This window comes from Limulus polyphemus, unplaced genomic scaffold (genome assembly GCF_000517525.1).
Source record: "Limulus polyphemus unplaced genomic scaffold, Limulus_polyphemus-2.1.2 Scaffold4873, whole genome shotgun sequence".
NCBI lineage: Eukaryota > Metazoa > Arthropoda > Merostomata > Xiphosura > Limulidae > Limulus > Limulus polyphemus.
In genome coordinates this window covers 1-21,459 of record NW_013670483.1, presented here as the reverse complement: position 1 = coordinate 21,459, position 21,459 = coordinate 1, and the positions used below count along the sequence as shown (strand labels likewise).

The window sequence follows — 21,459 nt, the reverse complement described above, 5'->3', positions numbered from 1 at the left end:
AACTAACTAACTAACTTAAACTTTAACTTACTACGTACGTTACGTACTACTAACTAACTAACTAACTAATATAACTAACTACTACTATATATATATATATATATATATAGAAAAAAATTAGCTTAATTGCTCTATTTACATATTCCTATTTCAAGCTTCTTAGGGCACATTTGGAGAAAAGAGACATAAATTTCTCTGAACTTTTGACAGATGCCATACCTACTTTCTACACACACAGTTGTGACTTCTCAGCCAATTATACTTAGTTGAGCTAGATGTTTATAACACATTTTAAAATATGGTACTCCTAACAGTTATTTTAAAATTGACACAAAGAATTCCATAGAGAACTAGTCAAACCACTCTTAGCATTGTTGCTGCTTTTGTCCTTGCCACGTTAGCATTTTTTCTTATCTATAAATATGTTAATTAGATAGACAGTTGTATTGTATTTATGTTTTAGTTTTATATTTTACCTAATTATGTGTTATTTATGTTTTAAGATGCATATTTGAAAGGATTAATAATTTTTTAAAATTGAAAATATCTTCTCCTCAGTTCATGAGGGCTAGCATGTGTGCCATTCTAACAATGACTAAAATGTTTCAGCCCGTGATACTGTAATATTGGCTGGGGATGCCCATGGACATGTGTTGCGATGAAAAATAACAATGATAAAGGAAAATAAAACAATAAAAAGAAATTATATGTGAAAGTTAAAATTTTCTTACACTGAAAATGTATTTCAGATAGGTAATTACCTCCACCAAAAAATATCTGCGATCAGTGCATCAGCCTATATACCTCATATATTTCGTGCCATTTCTGAACATGTACATATCATGTGACTACTCTCCACCAACAGTACTGCACCACCTATATTGGCACAGCTAGCTCCTGCTGCTATTCCCACTCAATCCTAACTTTCAAGAACTAGCAGACACCAAAAGGAGAACACCAGCAGAAGGGAGGTAAGTATCTATCGGAAATACATTTACAGTGTAAGAAGAATGTTAACTTCTGATATGGTCTTACCTCTTTCACATAAAGCTAGAATTCCACATTGCAGAGGTGGAGAAGCCAGTACAGGTGCACAAATATCAAACCAAGTGGAAAGTAACCACCCAGAATGAACTGGTGTGCTCACCTGTGGGGTTGCATTACTTCTGGAACAGGTATGCTCTTCACCCAGGAGGTAGGAAATGAATCCAAAATGGGCAGAAAAAGGTGCAAGCTATAGTAACATAGAAATGGAATGAGCTATGTACATTCTCAACCTCAATAGGGACTGGTGCGGTTCCATAACTCGTCTTCGGCATTAGGAGATTTAGGATGAAAAAAACTTGTAACAACAACATTGTGGCTAGGTCATGTGGACCATGTTATTCATACCAAACAACCCCAACTCTAAGTAAACAGTGTCATACATCAAACAACCAGAATTACAATGAGGAATTGAGCTTTCAGTCATAACTGTACAAACTCTCAAAACCACTGTAGGAGCAAGAATTACAATAAACCGAATCCAGCATTATGGGGTCATGGCATTGCCTTGACTCAACCGTAAGAACAGGATAAAGCTGTAACCAGTATTACATGCAAATTCATAACTCACTCAACCGTAAATGCAGGGCAGAGACTTCCTGTATCCAGAATTATGAGAAGGGCATGGAACAATTGCCCAACCACAGGGACAGAGCACAGATGTTCTGTTGCCAGTATTAAGAGGCAGACAAAGTCTCCCAAACTCAACTTTAGAATCAGAGAAAGAACCTTCTGCAACCAGAATTAATGAGAATGAATCTACTGCACTCCACTGTAGGAACAGTGCATTGTCATCCTGAACCCTGCATTATGAGGAGGATCTCACATAGGCCTTGTCCTACTCGAACCAATTAATTTATTATTCTGTCTATCTGGAAAAAAGCATCCAGAGTAAATAGAAAGAGCTTTGCTTTCTTCTCACTGAGTGGATAATAATGAGTATGCATTATAAAATAAATTTCTAAACTTACTCAAGAGGAAGCCTCCATGGTCCACTACCCCAGCGACTGGAAATTGAAAGTAGTAAGGACACCCATGCTCCAATAGAAGAAAAAAAAAGGGGGGAGTGTGTGTGTGTTGGGGAGTCTGGAGGAATGTCACACTGGAGACAGTACAATGGGCATCTGCAATTCCTTATTTTGAAAAGCAGACCTACTCCGACTTATTCAATCAAAGTATTGGCAGGAATGGACAGAAACCCCCTTCTGCTTTACTTATGAAGTCATCAAGTGATGGTCCACAATAAATAGTGACTGATATCTAGTATATAACCACACACACACACCACTGTGGTGTTACGGAAACACCTCATCTCTACAGTGAGTATTATATAGCAACTCTAAACTAGAGAGGGTTTGAGGCAAAGCATACTTGACCAGACAACACCCACCACATAGTGGAATCCCATTATCAGCAGTTAAAACTAGGATTTCTGAAATAGAAACATAAATGAAATGAAGTGACAAGACTTACCCCAGTCAAAGGTGAACTAATGTGTGTAGAATTGCTATAGGAGGGAGACAATATCCATGAGAGGAAGATACAGCCAGATCATACAGATAATGAGTGACCAAGGTATTGGAAGTAGTCCACATTCAGCCTGAATGATCTCTTCCAAAGGAAGCCAAGGACATAGTGATGCGATAAATCTGATGAAAAGAAACGTGACCTTCTACGGATAAATCCAAATACGTCAGCCTAATAAGTTCACAAACCCAACCAGCAAGTTTGACAGGGAACAGATCACGAAAAACGAAAGGGTTCCAGGGAATAAAATGTGAAAAATATAAACTTTGAAAGGAGGCAATATGTTCACATATTACCTTAAGTCATGAACTGGATAAAGAAGGCGAACAGGATTCAGGGACAGAAGGTAGCGGAACATGAAGACAAAGGTTGAAATGGAGGATGAGAAAGGGCATAAAGGACCACACTGAGATCCCAATAGGCAATTCAAAGGAACAGAAAAGGAGGGAAAGACAAAACTCAATGAAACCTAGAGAAATGAAACAGAAGATAGTAGACAAGGCTGCCCAATAGCTAGACACGGATAAAGTGGACAAGCCTTTGTCAAACAACTGGGTGAGGAAGAGGGAAAGATGAGGAACGGAAGGGTGGGAAGGACTGAAATCACGGTGAAGACACCAAAGTCGGAAGGTATACCATCATCCATGGTAAATGAACATGGAAGAAGGTCTAATGAATCTGGAAAGATGCACCATGTGGAGTCAGTCCCTGGGCTGAAACAATGAACCTGACAAAAGACATGCACTTGCATGAAGACAGAGAATGGTGGAACAAGGGACCACTCGAGGAGGAGAATCTTGTTGGGAGAAGATAAATGATCCACCAACAGATTCAGGGAGACAGGAAAAAGGCAAGCTAAGACCACAATCTGGTGACTGTGGGTCCAGAAAGGAGATCCAAGACCTGAAATTGGTACCCCCTGGTTCAGTGATATAAGTAACCACTGTAGAGATGTTGGAATGTACCATAACCACCCCCCACCGTTGGAGACAAAGGAAGTGGGATAAAGCTTGAAGAACTACGAAAGACTCAAGAAAGGTGAAATGGAAAGAAGACTCCTTGATCAACCATAAACCAGAAATCTCCCAGGAGTCCAGATAAGAACCCCAATCCTCTAAAGATGAGTATGTGAAAAAATGTAAATCTGGAAGAGGTGGAGTAAGCAGCATTCCTGCCATGGTCTGTATTCTGTCTAACCACTAAGCCAGGTATCCGAAGAGAAGTTCCACTGATCAAAGAGTATCCATGAAAGAGACTCATAGGAGCCTGACCCATGGGAATTAAGAGATTCGAAGGAAGCTCATATCCCCAAAGAGATAGAATATCTTGAACCTTAACAAAACGTGAGAGACAAGTAAATTGCTCACTCCAAATCCAAAGACAAAAAGAAGGAAACAGAACTCATCTGGTCTGGAATTATGAACACTCATACTCTCTCATCAACCATGTGGGTAAGGTACATCCCACTTGGCCCCATAATTATGGGGAGGATGTGGAACAACTGTGCTCAACTGAGAACCCAGGATAGAATCACTCCACTTTCAGAATTCCGAGGAGACAGTGGACCCTCTTCTATGAACAATGTACTAAACCAACATTGATCAAAAAGAAGAGCCATGCACACCCCAACCGGATAGCCGAGTGTCAAATCTGAATGAGTATTGTGTGTAGGCTAGTGCCACTTCTACCAACATATGGGAAAAAACATCCAATGACCCAGGTAGGAGGGCCCCCAAAAAGAAGGGCCATGCACACCCCAACCAGATAGCTTAGTGTCAATTCTGAACCAATATTATGTGTAGGCTGGTGCCACTTCTACCAACATCTGGGAAAAAAAAACATCAAGTTGTAGCAGCCAATCCGGTGTTATCAACAGGATCTGACAATGGTTTGGAACAAATCATATTTAGTACCCTGGGTAACATATAAAGTCGAGAGAAGGCCTAGAGTTGTAATCCCATCCTGTCCTGATGAAATGGATCCATTGCCAAAGCCCAAAGGTGAGTTACAGGAGACCAAATTGCCAGTAGTTGGGTGATCCAATGAGAGGCCAACTATCAATCAGAGTTGCAAAATTAGAGCCAATCCAACAGAACCTTGTGATGCAGCATCTATTCTGTTGGGAGAATCATTTTGGATTGAAACAATGGATCTGCTACCACAGGCATCACCCGTGGAACATGGCAAGCTAGTGCAGTGATAAGATAGGAATGGTCCCGTGAAAGGTGGTCCAAAATTTGGAAAAATGAGCCCTGGACCAAACATCTTCTCACAAGACACCACCATAGAAATGTCAGAGTGAAGTCTCAAAATTCTCTCCTTAATAAGCCCAAACCATGAGGCATTGCCTGTTGAAAAGCAAGTAGGACTAAAACATTGTGTAGGGAAGCCTCTTCATCCATGAATAGATCCTGGAATTCCTGACTGTTGGTATATGCACCCCATCTCTGAAGAAAGACATTCGTGAAGAGATGAAACTCTTTAGGTGGTGGTGGTGGATGAACCCATATCATAGTAGTGTCCCAACTTAACCCCTGGAGATTGAAGAATAATCCTGACTAAGGAAACTGGGGAATCCAGTGAATCAATGTTTATGACCTCTTGGTTGCATAAAGACCATTAAAAGGATCTCTTGTGCTCTCATCTCAAAGGCATGAGGCGAGTGCTTCCCACATTCTCAAAAGAGGAAGAACCATCCATGCAGTGGGAGATGGAGAGGTGAGTAATAATTGGGCAACCTATTCAATAGTGTTGAGCCAGATGGGAAACAGCTGAGCCCAACTGAGAGAAGAGATGAAAAATAAAAATACTCAGACTGACAACATATGGAATTGGAGCAAGAATAGAAGTCTCAGCTCTGAAAATGAAGCCTGCCTTGGTGTTCCTGACAGTAGAATCAGGATTTGATTGTCAGACAATTGATGAGATGATGTCAGCAGTAACCAGTCATCCATGAAATGGTGTGTGCACAGTTTGATTGAATGGACGTAATGAGAAAAAAAAACTCATATGATACAGCAGAATCCTTCGGAAGCCGATGCAAGTCCGAAGATAAAAACCTAGAGCTGCAGTACCTGACCCTTATGCACAACATAAGTGTAAGAATCAACAATATATGTGTGTATATAAACACTGGTGTATCCCTTATATTGTTGCGTAAGCTGAACTTTTGAGGAACTCTCCTTATGCCTATAAATATAACCAATGCACCGTGGAGCATGGAATATATTGATGATAACTGTAATATTCCACCCATGATACAGGAATTAAGTTTCAGGTGAAGAGCATTCCTGTTCTGGCTGTAGTGCAGTTCCTCCACTAGAGTGCCAATCTTCTATTGACACACTCATGATCTATGAAGAAGCTTTCTGTATGAATAATGCCCTCACCTCTCCACATTATCAATGTGGGATTCTAACTATAAGTGTCAGCAGAAGTATGTATGTATTGGAAGTTAACATTTTCCTAAATGGAAAACATATTTTTAATAAAACTTACCTCTGCCGACACTCTCCCGTTCTTCCTCCCCACTAAGAGCCAGTGTTAGAGACTGGTATTGAGTCAGTCTCGAAAAAGTGATAACATTATCTGAATGATGTACTTATATACACTACCAGAATAGAGGGTGCATTGACGTAGGAAGAGAGTGTCATGAGATAAATATTGTCAAGGACAATTGAGTGGGGGTATAAAAAATTGGAGCATGCAAGAAAAAAAAATTAAAAAACAGACCAATGCTTAGATGGGAAAAGGAAGAAACCCTGGCAGTCGAATAATATCTATAAGAGGAAGTGGAGGTAAATATGTTTTGGAATAATAACGAATGTGCTAACCAACTAAAATTACCTAGAAAACACATTAATCCTTTCCTCCTGGGTATCCTTTACTATGCATAACAGAAAGTTTTAGTGTTTTACATTCCAAATTTATTAAACTACTTTCTGTTTATGTTATATCTATTAGTATAGCATAAAATCTTAGCTAATAATCATTATTTTAATAGTATATAAGTTCCTAATTATACAATGCACTATTAAAGAACATCCTTAATTTCCCTTAATGTGACACTTGTAATATATTTTCTCTAGACATCTTGTCTTCTCTATTTTATCCACCACCCCTTGAAAAAGTAAGAATGTAAACATAAAATTACTCTATAGAAGCATCATTGGTCAAACAAACTATAATTGTTACAGAGCTATTGAATAGAAAATCAGACCCCTCCTACCACACCCACCTGTCACATCCTCTCTTTCAGGATTTTTTAATAGTTCTCTCTTATGTTTAATTATACATTACCTATAACCATAGAAAGTAAAGGTTTTCGTCTATCAAATGACGTATCATATAACATTGTGTTCTGAACAGATAATAGTCAATTTCACTCAGAGTACAAGCAACAAACGTATGAAAAACTTAATGACTAGCTTGGATGAATTTGTAAGGCTCCTGTTGCATAGTTAGAAAGCCAGAAAAATTTTGAAAGCTAGGGGAAATTGTTATTAGTCTATGTTCTTTGGTGCATTATTTAGTTAAATAAAAATTATTTAATGCCATTAGTATAAAACAGTAGGCTTAGATATCCTCAACAATTGACAGCAAAAAAAAGGAAGATTGTGTAAGTACTTTATTTCTTGTTTTCCATGTTTATTCTTTATTATAAAAGTAACTAAATGTAAAAATATGGATCTTTTTAGGTTAGTAAAGATTAGATTAGGTAAAACAAATAATAATAATATAATAAAAATGTTTCACAAGGCATGCATGCTAGTAACACATAGGTAATGTAATTCAATAGTGTAACGTGAGCTGCATGTGCCCTGAGTGACTTGCAACTAAACATAGTTAGACACAATTCAAAGGGCAATCAAAATGGCAATAAAACTTAATTATAAATATATGTATACTGTTACGAGATTAAAGCTACTTAGAATAAACGAATGTAATTTCATGTTATAATTTGAAGTCATTTTAGAAAGAAAATAAGGTAATTTAGGTGTATTTCAACTTCTTTTTGGTGGTTACAAGGTCGGTCAAATCAACCAATCCCATTTTGAGATAGGGTAAAAAAATAACAGATAAAAGATAAAGTTTTACGGAAAAGAATGTTTGAAATGTATTTAGGAGGTTTTAGGGATTACACAAAGCAAATTTGATATTTTTGAGATGAGGAAAAGTATTTTTAATCTTAATATGAAAATTACTTTGCAGACAGACTATTCAAAACAAATACTCGGTATATTCATAGACAAATCTTTATTTTAGTTTATTAAAAATACTTCACTAAAAATATAATTTTTTGTAAGTGAAAGACTTGTAATGTTAACAGAAAGACTGCCAAATTTTGTGATGATATACACACTATATTGAAAGTTAGAAGTATTAAATCTATAAAGACTTTAAATGAGTACAAAGAGGTCATATGGTAGGTCAAATCGACTGACCCCGTGTTGAGAGAGTTAATAATCGATATCTAAAGTTACCAGTCATTGATTTAACTTAGATGACAAAGTACACAATTAAATCTTACATTGATGAAAAAAAATATTCAAATAGAACAATGAATCATATGTTACTAGTAGTAAAGATATGTAAAGTACAAACTATCAAAACATACCTAGTTAAAGTACTTATAAATATGAAATGGACAAACCATTTAAATGTACCTAGTCCACAAAGTATGTAGTAATAACAGACGTGCAGACCAACAAAAATAACTTAGAAAAAGACATTAATAATCAATATCTAACTAATTATTCCTCTAATTTAAGATAGACGACAAAAGACTATTAAGTCCTATACTGACAAAAATGGGTATAAGAAGGCACATAGTTAACAATGACAAGAAAAAAAAATACTCTAATAGAATAACGACCTAGATAATAGCAAGAGTTAGTAATATGTTAGAGAAAACAGAAAATAAAATATAAACATATACTTTAAAACAACTTATGATATTCATTTAGAAGGTTCTAGAAGCTATGCAAATGAAATTTGATAGCCTTAAAATGGAAAAATGTATTTCTATACTTCACAGTAAAATCACCTTGGACTCAAACAAAGTCTGAATGCAAACAACAACAATAAATAACAAATTTTATTGGAACTACTTTATAAAAATAATCTCATTCTTAGTATACAAAATATTTGTAATCTTTAACAAAATCTTATCAATTTTTATAATACATTAAGAAAGCTAAGAGATATATTCATTGGGTACTGCCCTGTCTCCATAGGGTTAACTGACATTCTATATTAAGACTATATACACAATACATAGAGAAATTTAGAAAAAATGCATATTAACTAAGAAGGTAACAAATACATGGTATGCCTGCATACCACAATAACTCAAACAGGTTTTGTACATTTCATCTTCTCTTTACAAAAAAGATCTTTCAGCCTGTAATTTAGCCAATCAAGAGAAAGATGCATATGTTTGTTAATCCAGTCCTAATCATGTGCAATGCTCACAACTAAATAAAACAATGAGAAGACACAGACCATCAAACAGAAAGTGAGCAACAAGGATGAAAATCTAAATATTGTAAATGCATATCTGATGGTGAGCTATTAAATTAAACTGAACAAGATATAAGACTTAGAACAAATAATAGTCAGAGTTCTAGTAGTTCAAAGCTTAATATAGATATGGTCGATAAAAATTTTGAATTTCTACTTTACAGTTACCAATACAAAAAAAAATGTTTATTCTACAGTACCAAACAAAGAATCCTATGTTCTCCTGATCCTGTTCCCTCACACTTATCTTCCTCTAGTTTATCCATAGTGATGACAAGTCCCTCTCCTGTTTTTAAAAAATAAACATTTATCATCTCCAAGCTGACTTTAGTTAGCTAATATAATGAGGTACATATAAAATTTTTACCAAGTTTGTCAATACTTACAAAAAATAATATGCCCATTTTATGGCATTTCAAATGTTAAGATTTTCCTATACTGAAAATTTATTTCCAATAGATACCTGCACATAATAGCTTTTTTTCAATTTAAGCTGTCCTCTATATGCCCAATTTTCACTCACCACTAGCCTTGATGCTCTGACCTACTCTCATGTGTTTACATGTGGTGTAGCTGTACTATAATGTGCAAATGAACATGCAACAACCCTACACCAATAAAATTGTGACACACCCTCCTAGTGCAACTGACTCCCTCTATAGTGTAGAGCAGTATCATCACTTTGAAAAAAAGATGCACCAGAACTGGGTGAGAAGTGTGAGAATAGGTACGTATCTATCAGAAATACATTTTCAGTGTAAGAAAATGTTAACTTCCAATAGAATACCTTACCTCATCTCACTTAATAATTAGAATTTCACATTGTAACAGTGGAGGGACCGGTGCAAAAGTTACCTAGATGAGCTTTCTTAAATGACTTCCATTCAGGGGCAGATTGGTCCAATGGGTTACCAGGCCATTACTTTGAGAAATTCTTGTTTAGCCAGCATGCAGCTTGTGAAGAATTATTGGGTTGCTGTTAGTGATGTTGCCCAGGCTGGTCCTTTAATGCAAATCTGCCACTACTTCCATTCCACCATCCAAGTCAGGGCACATATGTGCAGACCCAGTACACAACTAACACCAGGCCAACTTGGAACCCTATATCTGGGTAAGGGTAGAAAGGGGGGTTGCAATGTGATGGGCCAACTCCTATTCAAAACCAGGTGGCTTTGGGAATTTTTCATCCATTCTGCAGTAGGAGGAAGGCCCCTACCAACCAGGTGTGAGGACTTATGTTGGTTGGTCCTACATCAATTCAACAACAGACCACTTGGGAACCAAAATTCGGGCACCAGTAGGATAGGGGAAAGCCAGCTAGAGGGGTGAACTGCATGTGGTGAATTCATCCAGTCCAAAACCTGGTGGCATCAGGTATTTGTATTCTCATCCACAGTAGGAGGAGAGTACTCACCATCTACTCCAACAGAACACCACTGTCCTACACTTAACTGAGTGGAGTTTGTTACACTCAGTAGGAAGCCTCTATGGTTCACCACCCCAGTGGCTAAAAACTGGTAAGTGGCAAGGACTTCCGTACTCCACTAGAAGGGGGGGGGGGGACAACATGGTGAAGAGTCTGGAGAAATATAACACTGTAAGCCAGTGAAATGAGTGACCACAAAAACCATATTTTGAAAAGCAGGCTGGTTTCAATTTATTCAACTCAGATCAGAGGGATGGGCAACAGTCCCAACCTATTTATGAAGTGAGATACCACGAGGTAACTTCTAGCAGTCTTGTGGACTAGTGGAACATCCCATCTCTTCAGTGAGCATTATAGGCCTTTAAGGTTGTATGGTGTGGATTTAAAGTTAAGTATACTTGTACAGGTACCACTTGCTACAGAGGAGGCTCCTAAGTTGTATAAAGGACCACTGTTAAAATAAGACATGAGCAAGTAAAAACTTACCTACAAAGCTGATATTGGGTATGAAGAATGACGATAGGTAGGAAGTGATAGCCAGAGGAGGAGGAGACAGCCAAATGATGCAGGTAGTGAGCAATAATTATGTGAGGCATCATCTACATTTCAACCTGCATGATTTTTTTCTAATAGACGACTGACATTGGCAGCCAGGGAAAAGGTGAGATGATGCATCTGGTGGGAGACTAGGAAAATGCAATATGAGTTCTTGGATAATGATGAATAAGCTGGCAAGTCCATATGGAAAGTGTGATAGGTGAAAGATCATGGGAAGAGGAAGTATTCCATGGCATAAAAAGGTAGGAATAGGATTCACAGAAGGAAACAGTGGGGGTAAAATAACAACATAGAGCACATACTGGAGAAAGAAGATCTGGACCAGAATGGGAATATGAATGAAAGATGGAGGGAAAGGAAATAAGAATAATGGTGATGTCCCCTTCACGCACTGCTGATGTCTTGTTGAAAAATTTTGATCCAGATAAAGGAGAACATAGGCATGGTGATAGAGGACACAAGAGATATAGATAGCAAAGCTATCTGACCTATGATGTCCACATGCAAAGAGTTGTAAAAAATACATCTTCAGGAAGAAGTGGTACAATGAGCAAGTGGCCAAAGGTTCAAAAGGTAAGGACATAAAGGACCACACTGATAGTCCAATCAGGTAGGGGAATGAAATGGGGTGGATGCCTAAAGCAAAAGAAGTAATACAGAAGAGAAAGGACATGAGAGGAAAAAATGTGACAAAAGAGGGAGACACAAAAGGTATTAAGACAAGGCTGCCCTATAGCCTACAATGGTGGAAACTGATAAACAATTGTCAAAGAACCAAGACACTAGGTCATGAAGGTGAGCACAGATCAACTCCAGAAAATGCACCATTTCCTCTGGTAAATATCTAAATAAGAAGGTAGGAACAAGTGAGAAAAAAGGAAGACTACCCATGTAGAGAATCCGGATCATCTTTCAAGGGACCAGACAAAAAAAAATGTGTAATGAAGAGATGAAATATGGCAGACGGTTCACGGAGAAGAGAACAGGAAAGTTGAAGAGGTATTGAAGGGGACAACTGGAGGAGGTTTAGGATCAGAAATCACAGTTGAGCAGGCCAGAATTGGGCAATGAGAAGCATAAAGGTAAAGACTGGTCCAATATTGACTGGAGGCATCAACCACCAAAATCAAAGAATGTGGAACTGGAGACCAGAAGAGGGGCAGTTTGGTATTATAATTGGTGGCAAATGCATCCAGAAGAGGTGTACCAAATTGGAAGCATAACCACCAAAACGCTTGAGGAGCAAGAGACCACTCTGTAGATAGCATCTTGTCGGAATAAGATAACCAATCCACTACAAAATTCAGAGCACCCGGGACATGACAAGCAAAAAAGATAAATTTCCTGCAACTGGGCCCAGAAAAGGAGATCCAATATTTAAAAGCAAAGCGAACCAGAACAGGTGCCCCTTGTTGACTCATGCAAGAGATAACAGTCAAATTGTCAGAATGGATCATAACCAAATAGCCCCTTACTAAAGGTAGGAAATGATCTAAGGCCTGACAAACTGCAAGAAGATACAAAAGTTTGATGTGGAGGGAAGATTTGATCACCTTCTAATGACCTGGGAACTCCAGAGAGTCCAAACACAGCCCCACACTGAAAGAGAAGCATGTGTAAAAAGTGCAAACCAGGACATGGAGGAGGCAGAGAAACACCAGCTGAGGTGTTGTCTCTATCGAGGTACCAGGTAAAGTCGACTTGTAGGGAAGGAGGGAGAAGGATGGTAGAGTCCAGAGAATCCCGAACAAGGTTCCATTACCACTGATCATACAACACCTACTGAAGACAATATGTATGTGCACAACTCCACAGTATGAGGGCTTACATGGAAGCCTAGGCTCCCAAAATAGAGAGAACATCACACACAGATAGAAAAGAAAAGGAATTTGCTTTGGAAACCTAGAGCTCAATTAACCTCAAATAATGAGGAGAAGACTGGGCCCTGCTGAGGTAGGTGTCAAAATACACCTTCAAATGGATAAGATACTGCATGGGATGAGATAGGACTTCTCCAGCTTTATCAGCCATCCGATACAAGCTGCCTCCTATAGGAGGAAATGGGTATGATTGTGAGAGGCTTTTTGGGATGGAGCTGAAAGGAACCAGTCATCCATATAATGATGGAACTGCACACCCCAAGTGTTCTGACCATATGACAGAAGACGTAAGGAGCCGATGCCAGACCAAAAGGTAGAGCACAAAACTGAAACACCCAACTCCCGTGGGCAAACAGAAATAATTTCTGGATGCTGGAGAGATAATGATATGAAGGTAAGCATCTGCAACTTCTACTTTGATCATCCAAAGACCTGGAGTGATTGACCAATGAAGGGTGAGGAAAGACTCCATGCTGAACCACACAAGGATTATGAAGCAGTTGAAGTTAGAGAGATCGACAACAAGAGACCAATCCTCCGTTTTCTTGGGAACTAAGAAAAACAAGAACGAAACTCCAGAGAACTGGGAAATACTTGTTTGATAGAAGTATTGTGCAAAAGGTCATGAACCACCTCTGAGAGACATTGACATGAAATGGGATCCTGAGGAGGGGGAAAGGAAATGGGTTGTGAAGATAAAGGGGGGTAGCAAATCAAAGGGAGAGTCATTCTTTTAGAACCTGAAGACCCAGGGGTTTGCAGTGAACAGGCACCACAGGTTAACAAATCTGGCTAATCGTACCTACTCAGTACCAGAACCAACGGAGTAGTCACTGACAAAACTGGTGTCGGAAACAACAATAATGGGCAATTTGATGACTCGACACAGAATCCTGGGAAAGTGGTATCAGTAATGGGGAGAATGCAGGGGCAAGAGAGGTTTTGGAAAGATGAGAAACAGGGTAGAAAAGGGAGGAATGTTGACATGTAGCCTCTACCCAAGACTCCAAAGTTTCGGGAAGATCCCCCAAAACAGACTGCTGTGAAAAAATGTGCCAGGTGGAGGTCTTCCAAATAGAAAGCAGATAGATGCATGAGAGGCAAGAGGGTGTCCCTGCCAAGAAGATCCCAACAACAAAGGAGCCATGTATCAAGGGCTAAGACTGTGTGCCAATATGGAAAAGAGAAGGGTATGTGTAGCTGCCAAAAACACCTCAAGGGAACAGTGGATAGCCTTGGAATGGGAGTGGATGGAAGAGAAATAATAGAGGACAGTGGTGAGACGAAGACAGAAAAACTGAGCTGGAGAAAATTGTAGTGTAGTCTCAGGGTCGGAATCCCACACCTGAATCAGAAATCCCAAAGTCTGAGAATCTAAAAAATGGAAATTCTGACCTAAGATAAGGCAAAGCATAGGTGTCAGACAAATGTGGGGGTCCAGGCATGCTGGAAACGAACATAACTGGGCAAGGAACTGTTCAGTATATAAATGAATATCAGGAGAAAGAGGAAACCAAATAATTTGATGATGGTTCAGAATGAAGGATGGAGGGGGAGAAATAATAAGACACAGGGATAAGAGACAATAGGTAACATACCTAGGAAATCATGTCCAAAAAAAGCTGAAGAAGAACAATGGAAATTTAGAGGGGTAGCACAGGACAGTACAGCAAAGGCTGTCCAAGTCCTCTTTGTCAGGACCAGATTCCCCTGGAAACGGGAAATCCGGCTGAGGTTCTGAAGATGTAGCAGTCCGCAAGATTGTTTCCAATTCATGATGCACCATGGCCAAATGGTGGTGGATTAGTAGTGGCCAGATCCATAAGTCAATATAGTAACAGTAGAGTGAGAATTCATGATGTGGAAATAAAAAAGAAAAATATTCTACAAGTACTAAATAAGCAGCAAATAAATGACAAACAAGAGTTGTCAAAACACATTAGAATTAACAAAAAGTGCACAGGAGAATTGTAAGGAGAGAGAAAAAAAAAGCACAACTGCACACTAGAATGTCAAATTGAGAAGTGATGACAGTGCTCTACAGTATAAATTGAGAAAAGCTATTAAGTGATTGTAAATAAGGTATCATATCGGAATTTTATTTTCACCAAAAGCTACATGTATTTTATAAAATTATATACTTGTTATGAAATTTAAAATTATTTTTCACTCAAAAGTACAGAAACTTTGAAATACTATAGAAAATATAAATGCTGTACAGAATAACAAAAATTAAAAAAAAGCTCTACATGTTTGCAGTATAACAGAATGTTGTGAAATATGATTGTTTTAATACATTAATATTAACAAACAGTGACATTTTCCTTTTTTCAAATTGTGACAGTATATGTACAAGTTCATGTTATCAATACTGATATTCAGGTATAGTATGTTAAAGTAGGCTTTGGTAATTGTTGATTTATTTATTATCACAGTAATTAAAATTAGACATGTTAGCACTGAGATTTTATGGAGTTCTTAATTATTCATTGTCAGTATTAAGTTAGAATCTTCCCGAATGAAGCTTATACATAGATACTGTCCTATCAATTACACTGAATATACTGTTCCATGCCAAACTGTTCTTTAGTACAAGCTTACCTCTATTTGTTTTTTACAATAAAGATAATATTTAATGTGGTATGTTCACCTTGGCTTCAAGGTACTTGACAAAGCAATTAAACTACACGTGTTACTTTGATGGACAATGTAATCATTCAATTACTTAATTGTAATAAACGATTTTACACAGTTCATGTATGTATTTAATTACTGTTTCTATACTGTACTTATACTAATATTATAGAGACACTAGATGTTTGTAAGTGTTCAGCATCACAGCATTTTAGCCATGCATTTTCTACTGTCTCTTAGCTCAATTTGATACATCATTTCTCTGTTAAATGTATTAACTTAGTATTGTAATAAATGTATACTGTTTCACTGTTTAAAGTATTTATCCACTGTTACAGTAAGTAAATAAGCTATACATGTTACAAAACTCTTGGGTGTGAATATTTTGTGTCACAATTGTAAAAAGTAGTTAATTTCATGTGAAATTTGGGGAAAAACGAAATAATCGAGTTTAACGTTAACAACTGCAAACAGTGTTTATGAAACACCTATGCCACATTAATGTTATACTATATGTTTAAGTCCCCACAATTTAATGATGTAATGCCTTTCCACAAAATTGAGGTTGACTTATATAACAATTACCTTTGACCTTCAAAGGTTAACCAGATCTAAATCTTTTTTAGGTATTACCTGTGTTATAAGTTTGGTCAAAATCCATCCATCCAATCTTGAAATATCCTGTCAACAAGATTCAGAATAGATAGGGGCAAATAAAAGCCCCACTTTGCAATGCTTTGCAGTGAGAGCACAAAAACCTTAATATGTTTATAGAAAAATAACTGGAAGCAGCACAGCACTTTTGCTGCAGTGTATTACTGGTAACCCACCTCTTCAGTTCAAACTTAATACATGTTCTTCTCATGCACCAGGCAAGTTTTCTATCATCTGAGCTAAAGAGTTAACCCCTATAAACTATTAATAAGGTACTTTTAAAAAAAATGAAATGATATGGCTACTATAAACACAGTGCTTGTGAAATATAACAATAAAACTTTAATATTCATGATGTGCTGTTTAAAACTATGAATCACCTAGCTGGTGGTAATTATTGGTAGATGTCAGTAAACATATAAATAAGCACCATATTTTTATATTTCTAACTAGAAACTCTTTTGATGGACCACTTATTCTTTAATTTACCAGGTCTGCTATTGTCAAAAATAAGTTGTTGTTTTTGGCATAGTTCATTTACTTATAATTATTCTGTTTTGATATTATATCTTCATATTTTATTTATGCCTATTAAAATTTTCTAGATTTCATCAATACCTGCTGAAAGTATCAAACATTAAAATATTTCCACAGCCATAACTGACATTCACTGTGTTACACTGAAGAAAGAAAAGCAATACCTATCAGTTTGCTAGTATCTATGAAAAATAATTACAGCAATAGATAAACATTTTACACAAGGAAATATTATCCTTCAATGGAAATACGTGACTTTATCATTGATATCTTAATGTGCCTATGCAATAAGTAAATTGACAAGGAAATGACACCCCTTGTATCCTCACAGTATCACTTATAACAAAGGGCTTATAATGACACTTTTAAGGACAAGCTCAGCTTTAGTACAGCTATATGTCAATGTGGAACTTACTGTTAGGAACAATGTAGTATCATTAGTTTTTTCAGATGTAGGCATCTGTTGGAAATAATCATCCATACATACCATCCATTATCACTACCATACACTAATCACTTTAATACATTACATATATATATATATATATCAACAACCATACACTACTTTTCATATGAGCAAGCTTCTCTTCCTAGGCTGCAACACAGTACAAATTCTATCATGTACTTTACAAAAGCCTGTTATTAGTAGTTCCAAAAGGGTTTACTATATTAATTTAAAATGAAATGTTGTAAAATACTGATTTTGCCACTCAGCACTTACATGTCATTTGTGCAGGATACATAAATTGTGTCTTGTGTTATGTTTCAATAAACAGTTGTTTGAAATTCAGAAAATATCTTTATTGTATTGAGCTAGTCAAAGTTATTATTATACATTGTTGATGTCCAGTGCTGCATGTAAACGGGAATTATCACACTATGTAAAATTTGAGAGTAGCTTATCTTGCTAATGAATAAGTAAATAAAAAGAAAATATTGTATTTTACAAGTATCGACCTATTATTTCAAATTTTTTCTTATTAGGGGTTAATCAAACTTATGATGTGTTTAGGTCTTATCTTTCAAAAAACACTGACCCTTTTTTTTATTATTATTTAACAGATTTTATTCAGTTACAGTACTTACCATTTTGTTGGTCTACTGTGACTGATCCAATTAATGTGCAGTACATTTTACTTTTCTTCATTTTGTCCATCAGTCTTCTCGCAGCATTCAGAACTTGTTCTTTTAACATTACTCTAAAAAATTAAAAACATAAGAATGAATCAGATAACAGGATATTCAATTACTCAGTCCAACAAAGATATCAGTTAATATTGTTTTATTTACATTTCATGATGTATAAACATTTTGAGATTAAAATTTAGATTGCTCTTGCCATGATTTCCAAATGGATTAATAAATTAAATAATCAAAGCTATTTTTTACAATAGTCACTTCATCAGAAAAACTATTCCCAAATGATTAGCTTTAAGAAAGAATTAATTCAAGCTATAACAGAATGAAGATATGTGTTCTTTAAAATTGTTTTTGGATATAATATTTGAATAGTTAACCAAAAAAAAGATTTGATCTACTTATTAAACAACAAACTTATTTCACACTATGTGATAAATGATAAAAATCATTGTAATAACTGTAAAGCAAATATATTTGGCTGATAAAAAATATTTTTACCCTTTTCAAAGAAAATTATTGTGCCTAAAGCTGGTTTGGATGATAAAGTACAGAATACAGGAAAGCTGGGAATTAAGTGCAAAATGATTAAACTTATCACTTCTTCAGATAAAGGAAGAGGAGTAACAGGTAGTATTCTTTCATATTTTTTCATTATTATTATGCTTATCTTTTATATACTTTTTACCTGTGTCATTTAGTTGAGCTGTGGCTTGAGTTTTGTTTATGCATGGTGCTAACCCATAGTGAGACAAAATGAGTGACACTGAGATCTTTGTCAGTCTCGCACTTTATGTAAATAAGTTGATCAAGTGTTTTGTCAATAGCTAATAACTGTGTCATGTTGAATTGTGGTCTCATTTTTTGTAGTAAATAAAAAGAGAACTGAAGATTGATAAGTGAGAGACTCAAGAATGTGGAGTTTTAGGTTGGAGACTCCTTGAAATTTAGTCAGAATTTGTGTGTATTTTCAGTTATAATTAATGAAAGTTTGAAAGTGTTCTATCGTAAAGTAGATTTTGCAATAGTTTATGGAGTCAGGTTTTTTTCTTTCTGGTTCTTTTTCCTATCTTCTGTGTCAAAGTTATATAGTTTATTTACAAGTTTGAAGTTCAGTTGCATTATTTGTAAAAGCACAGGCATAGCATTTTCAAACTGTGAATATATTCTGTTTAATTTGTGAAAGTTCTAATAAATATTCTTTCTTTCAGAATCCTAGTGCTAACACTTTCATCATTATCATTACTGTACAATGCAATATTCATTACAATATTAATTTGAATTTAACACATATGAAGAAAAAGAAGCAGGCTTACTATTAAATTCTCATTTACAAGAAAGTAATGAATTTAGCTGTCTTTATTCAGTCTTTTGTTGCATTATTTTCCTATGTGCTTTGCATCTGTCAATTATGAGATAAAGTCCATACTGAAAAAAAAGTATTTCTTTCAAATTAAAAGATATTTAATTTTAAATCTAAAAGTTTACATTGATGAAAAAAATCTGCATGATAAAGTTCTACATCTGACCTGCATTTTGATATATTAATAAAGCATGATGAATCCAGTGGTTGGTGATCCCATAATACTGTTCTATAAGCAGGAAACTTTATTGGAATGATCAAAGTTTCTTCTGACATGGCACTGCAAAATTCATTTTACCAGATTATGTGTGTATAGGGTAACCCTTAACAGGAAAGGAACATTTAATTTTAAAGATTATATCTATATAGTACTATAAAAAATGGTATGTATTGAATGATGAAAAAACATGAAAAATAAAAGTGATTTTTCTAAAAAGTAAATTTGATAAGTCAATGAAAAATGTACACAAAAAATATCACTCAAACCTAATTCCAATTTTTGTGAGTCCATTTTAAATAAAGAAAATATATACGACAATAATTATTTGAGACTAATTACATTAGTATTAAATTGAAGACACACACATTACCAAGAAAAAACACAAATCAATTTCCTTTAAATTATGCAGCAATGAAAAAATACAACAGGGTACCATATAAAGATCACCAACATTAAAACAAGTTTTAGAAAAAGCATATCTTATCAATCTACCATATTTCTTACTGCACTACTTTTAAATTTTTGACTCTAATAATACTTTGTACACCTCTTGTCCTATCAACTAAAAAAAAAATTGACCATTGTATATTATATAAATATCATTCCTTCTAGTAATGCATACATTTAAACACATGATATATGACAAGAACATTTCATCATTATATTTTTAACGCTTTGACATGTGCTCTTGAGCCAATGCAGTAACACATGGTCTGACACCTGCTTCTGAAAAAAAGTGACCGCGTATGTTAGGTGGTCTGAGAGAGAGAGAGAGCTCTACCTAAGTGAACACAGAGAATCACAAACACTTGAAACAATTCACATTCTATAACACTGTCCGAGACGCGCGAGAGTTTGGTTAATTTTGGAGATAGACTAAATAACGTACTTACATTATAATATTACATAAATTTAGTTTTTACTAACATTATCATTTAAGTTTAAACCCTTTCCAAAGTTTCTATTCAGCTTTCAAGTTCTACACTGTTTCTTTTTCAAGTTTTTTTACTTTTACTGGAATTAAGTGGAAAACAACATCAAATTTATCCCATTTAACTTTATTTATGGCATTAATCAAACCCACGCCATCTTATACCTGTAACTTCACATTACTAAAACTTATTATTACTAATAACATTAAACATAATAACGTAAACTTACCTCACTACTGTAAGTATACTATAAATTTAACTTCATAAGTTTGTTAAATTTATGCAAAATAACAAAATAAAATAAAGCCTACCGCCACTTCAGTTAAATATTCCGTTACGCCACCTACCTACAATTATCGTGAACTGAAAAACTCGGGCCAATCTGTCAACGAAGAAATTCGTGACTTAAAAACTGCTTATAATAAATCACAATAAATATCAAAATAACTTTAAAAGTAACGTAAATTAGTGATAAAAATGAGTTTGCAAGTAGTTGTTTATATATATATATATATATATATGTATACTTAAACTACATATATAGTATAGCGATAATTTTCAACTATTAATATTTGAGTCTATAATTGACAAAACGCTGTAAATCAACAAGAAAACAATATCGATAATACACGTAACAACAACTTAATTAAATGTACAGAATTTACAAACACAAAATTAAAATTCAACAAAATCTCTTAATTTTACGGGACGTATCTTCTTCCGTACTGGTCTCCGTCTCATTGGCTTCTGCTTCACGTGGAGTTCATCTGCTCCATCAGAAAATGTCCTATTATCAGTAACAGTCACATCAGTCGTAGTAACTTCATTAAGGGCTTCACTGTTTCCCTTCTGAAAACCGGGTAGAGTTTCTTCTTCGACAGTGGCTTTTTAGGTGACACATCTTCAGCAGCGTCATTTGTTCCTTTGTTCACTTCGTTCCAACTGAAATGTCCTGGACCGTGATAACACCAAAGCCTGTCGGCATGCACCACTTTTGGCTTATCTCGCCGACCACATTTTATCCA

The 21,459-nt window shown here is 35.7% G+C and overlaps 1 protein-coding gene across 1 annotated transcript in view; it reads right to left on the bottom strand.

Annotated features, from left to right (window-relative positions):
• LOC106471807 (SCL-interrupting locus protein homolog) overlaps positions 1-20,779 on the bottom strand; it is a 71,654-nt gene extending 50,875 nt beyond the window's left edge. Inside the window, exons 1-4 of the mRNA XM_022400415.1 lie at positions 20,746-20,779; positions 19,449-19,562; positions 17,869-17,981; positions 9,294-9,379 (exon numbers count right to left, since the gene is read on the bottom strand). Coding sequence (XP_022256123.1) covers positions 9,294-9,379; positions 17,869-17,981; positions 19,449-19,558 — 309 coding nt within the window. The 5' untranslated portion in view covers positions 19,559-19,562; positions 20,746-20,779. The remainder of the gene's footprint in view (positions 1-9,293; positions 9,380-17,868; positions 17,982-19,448; positions 19,563-20,745) is intronic.
• Positions 20,780-21,459: the final 680 nt, after the last annotated feature.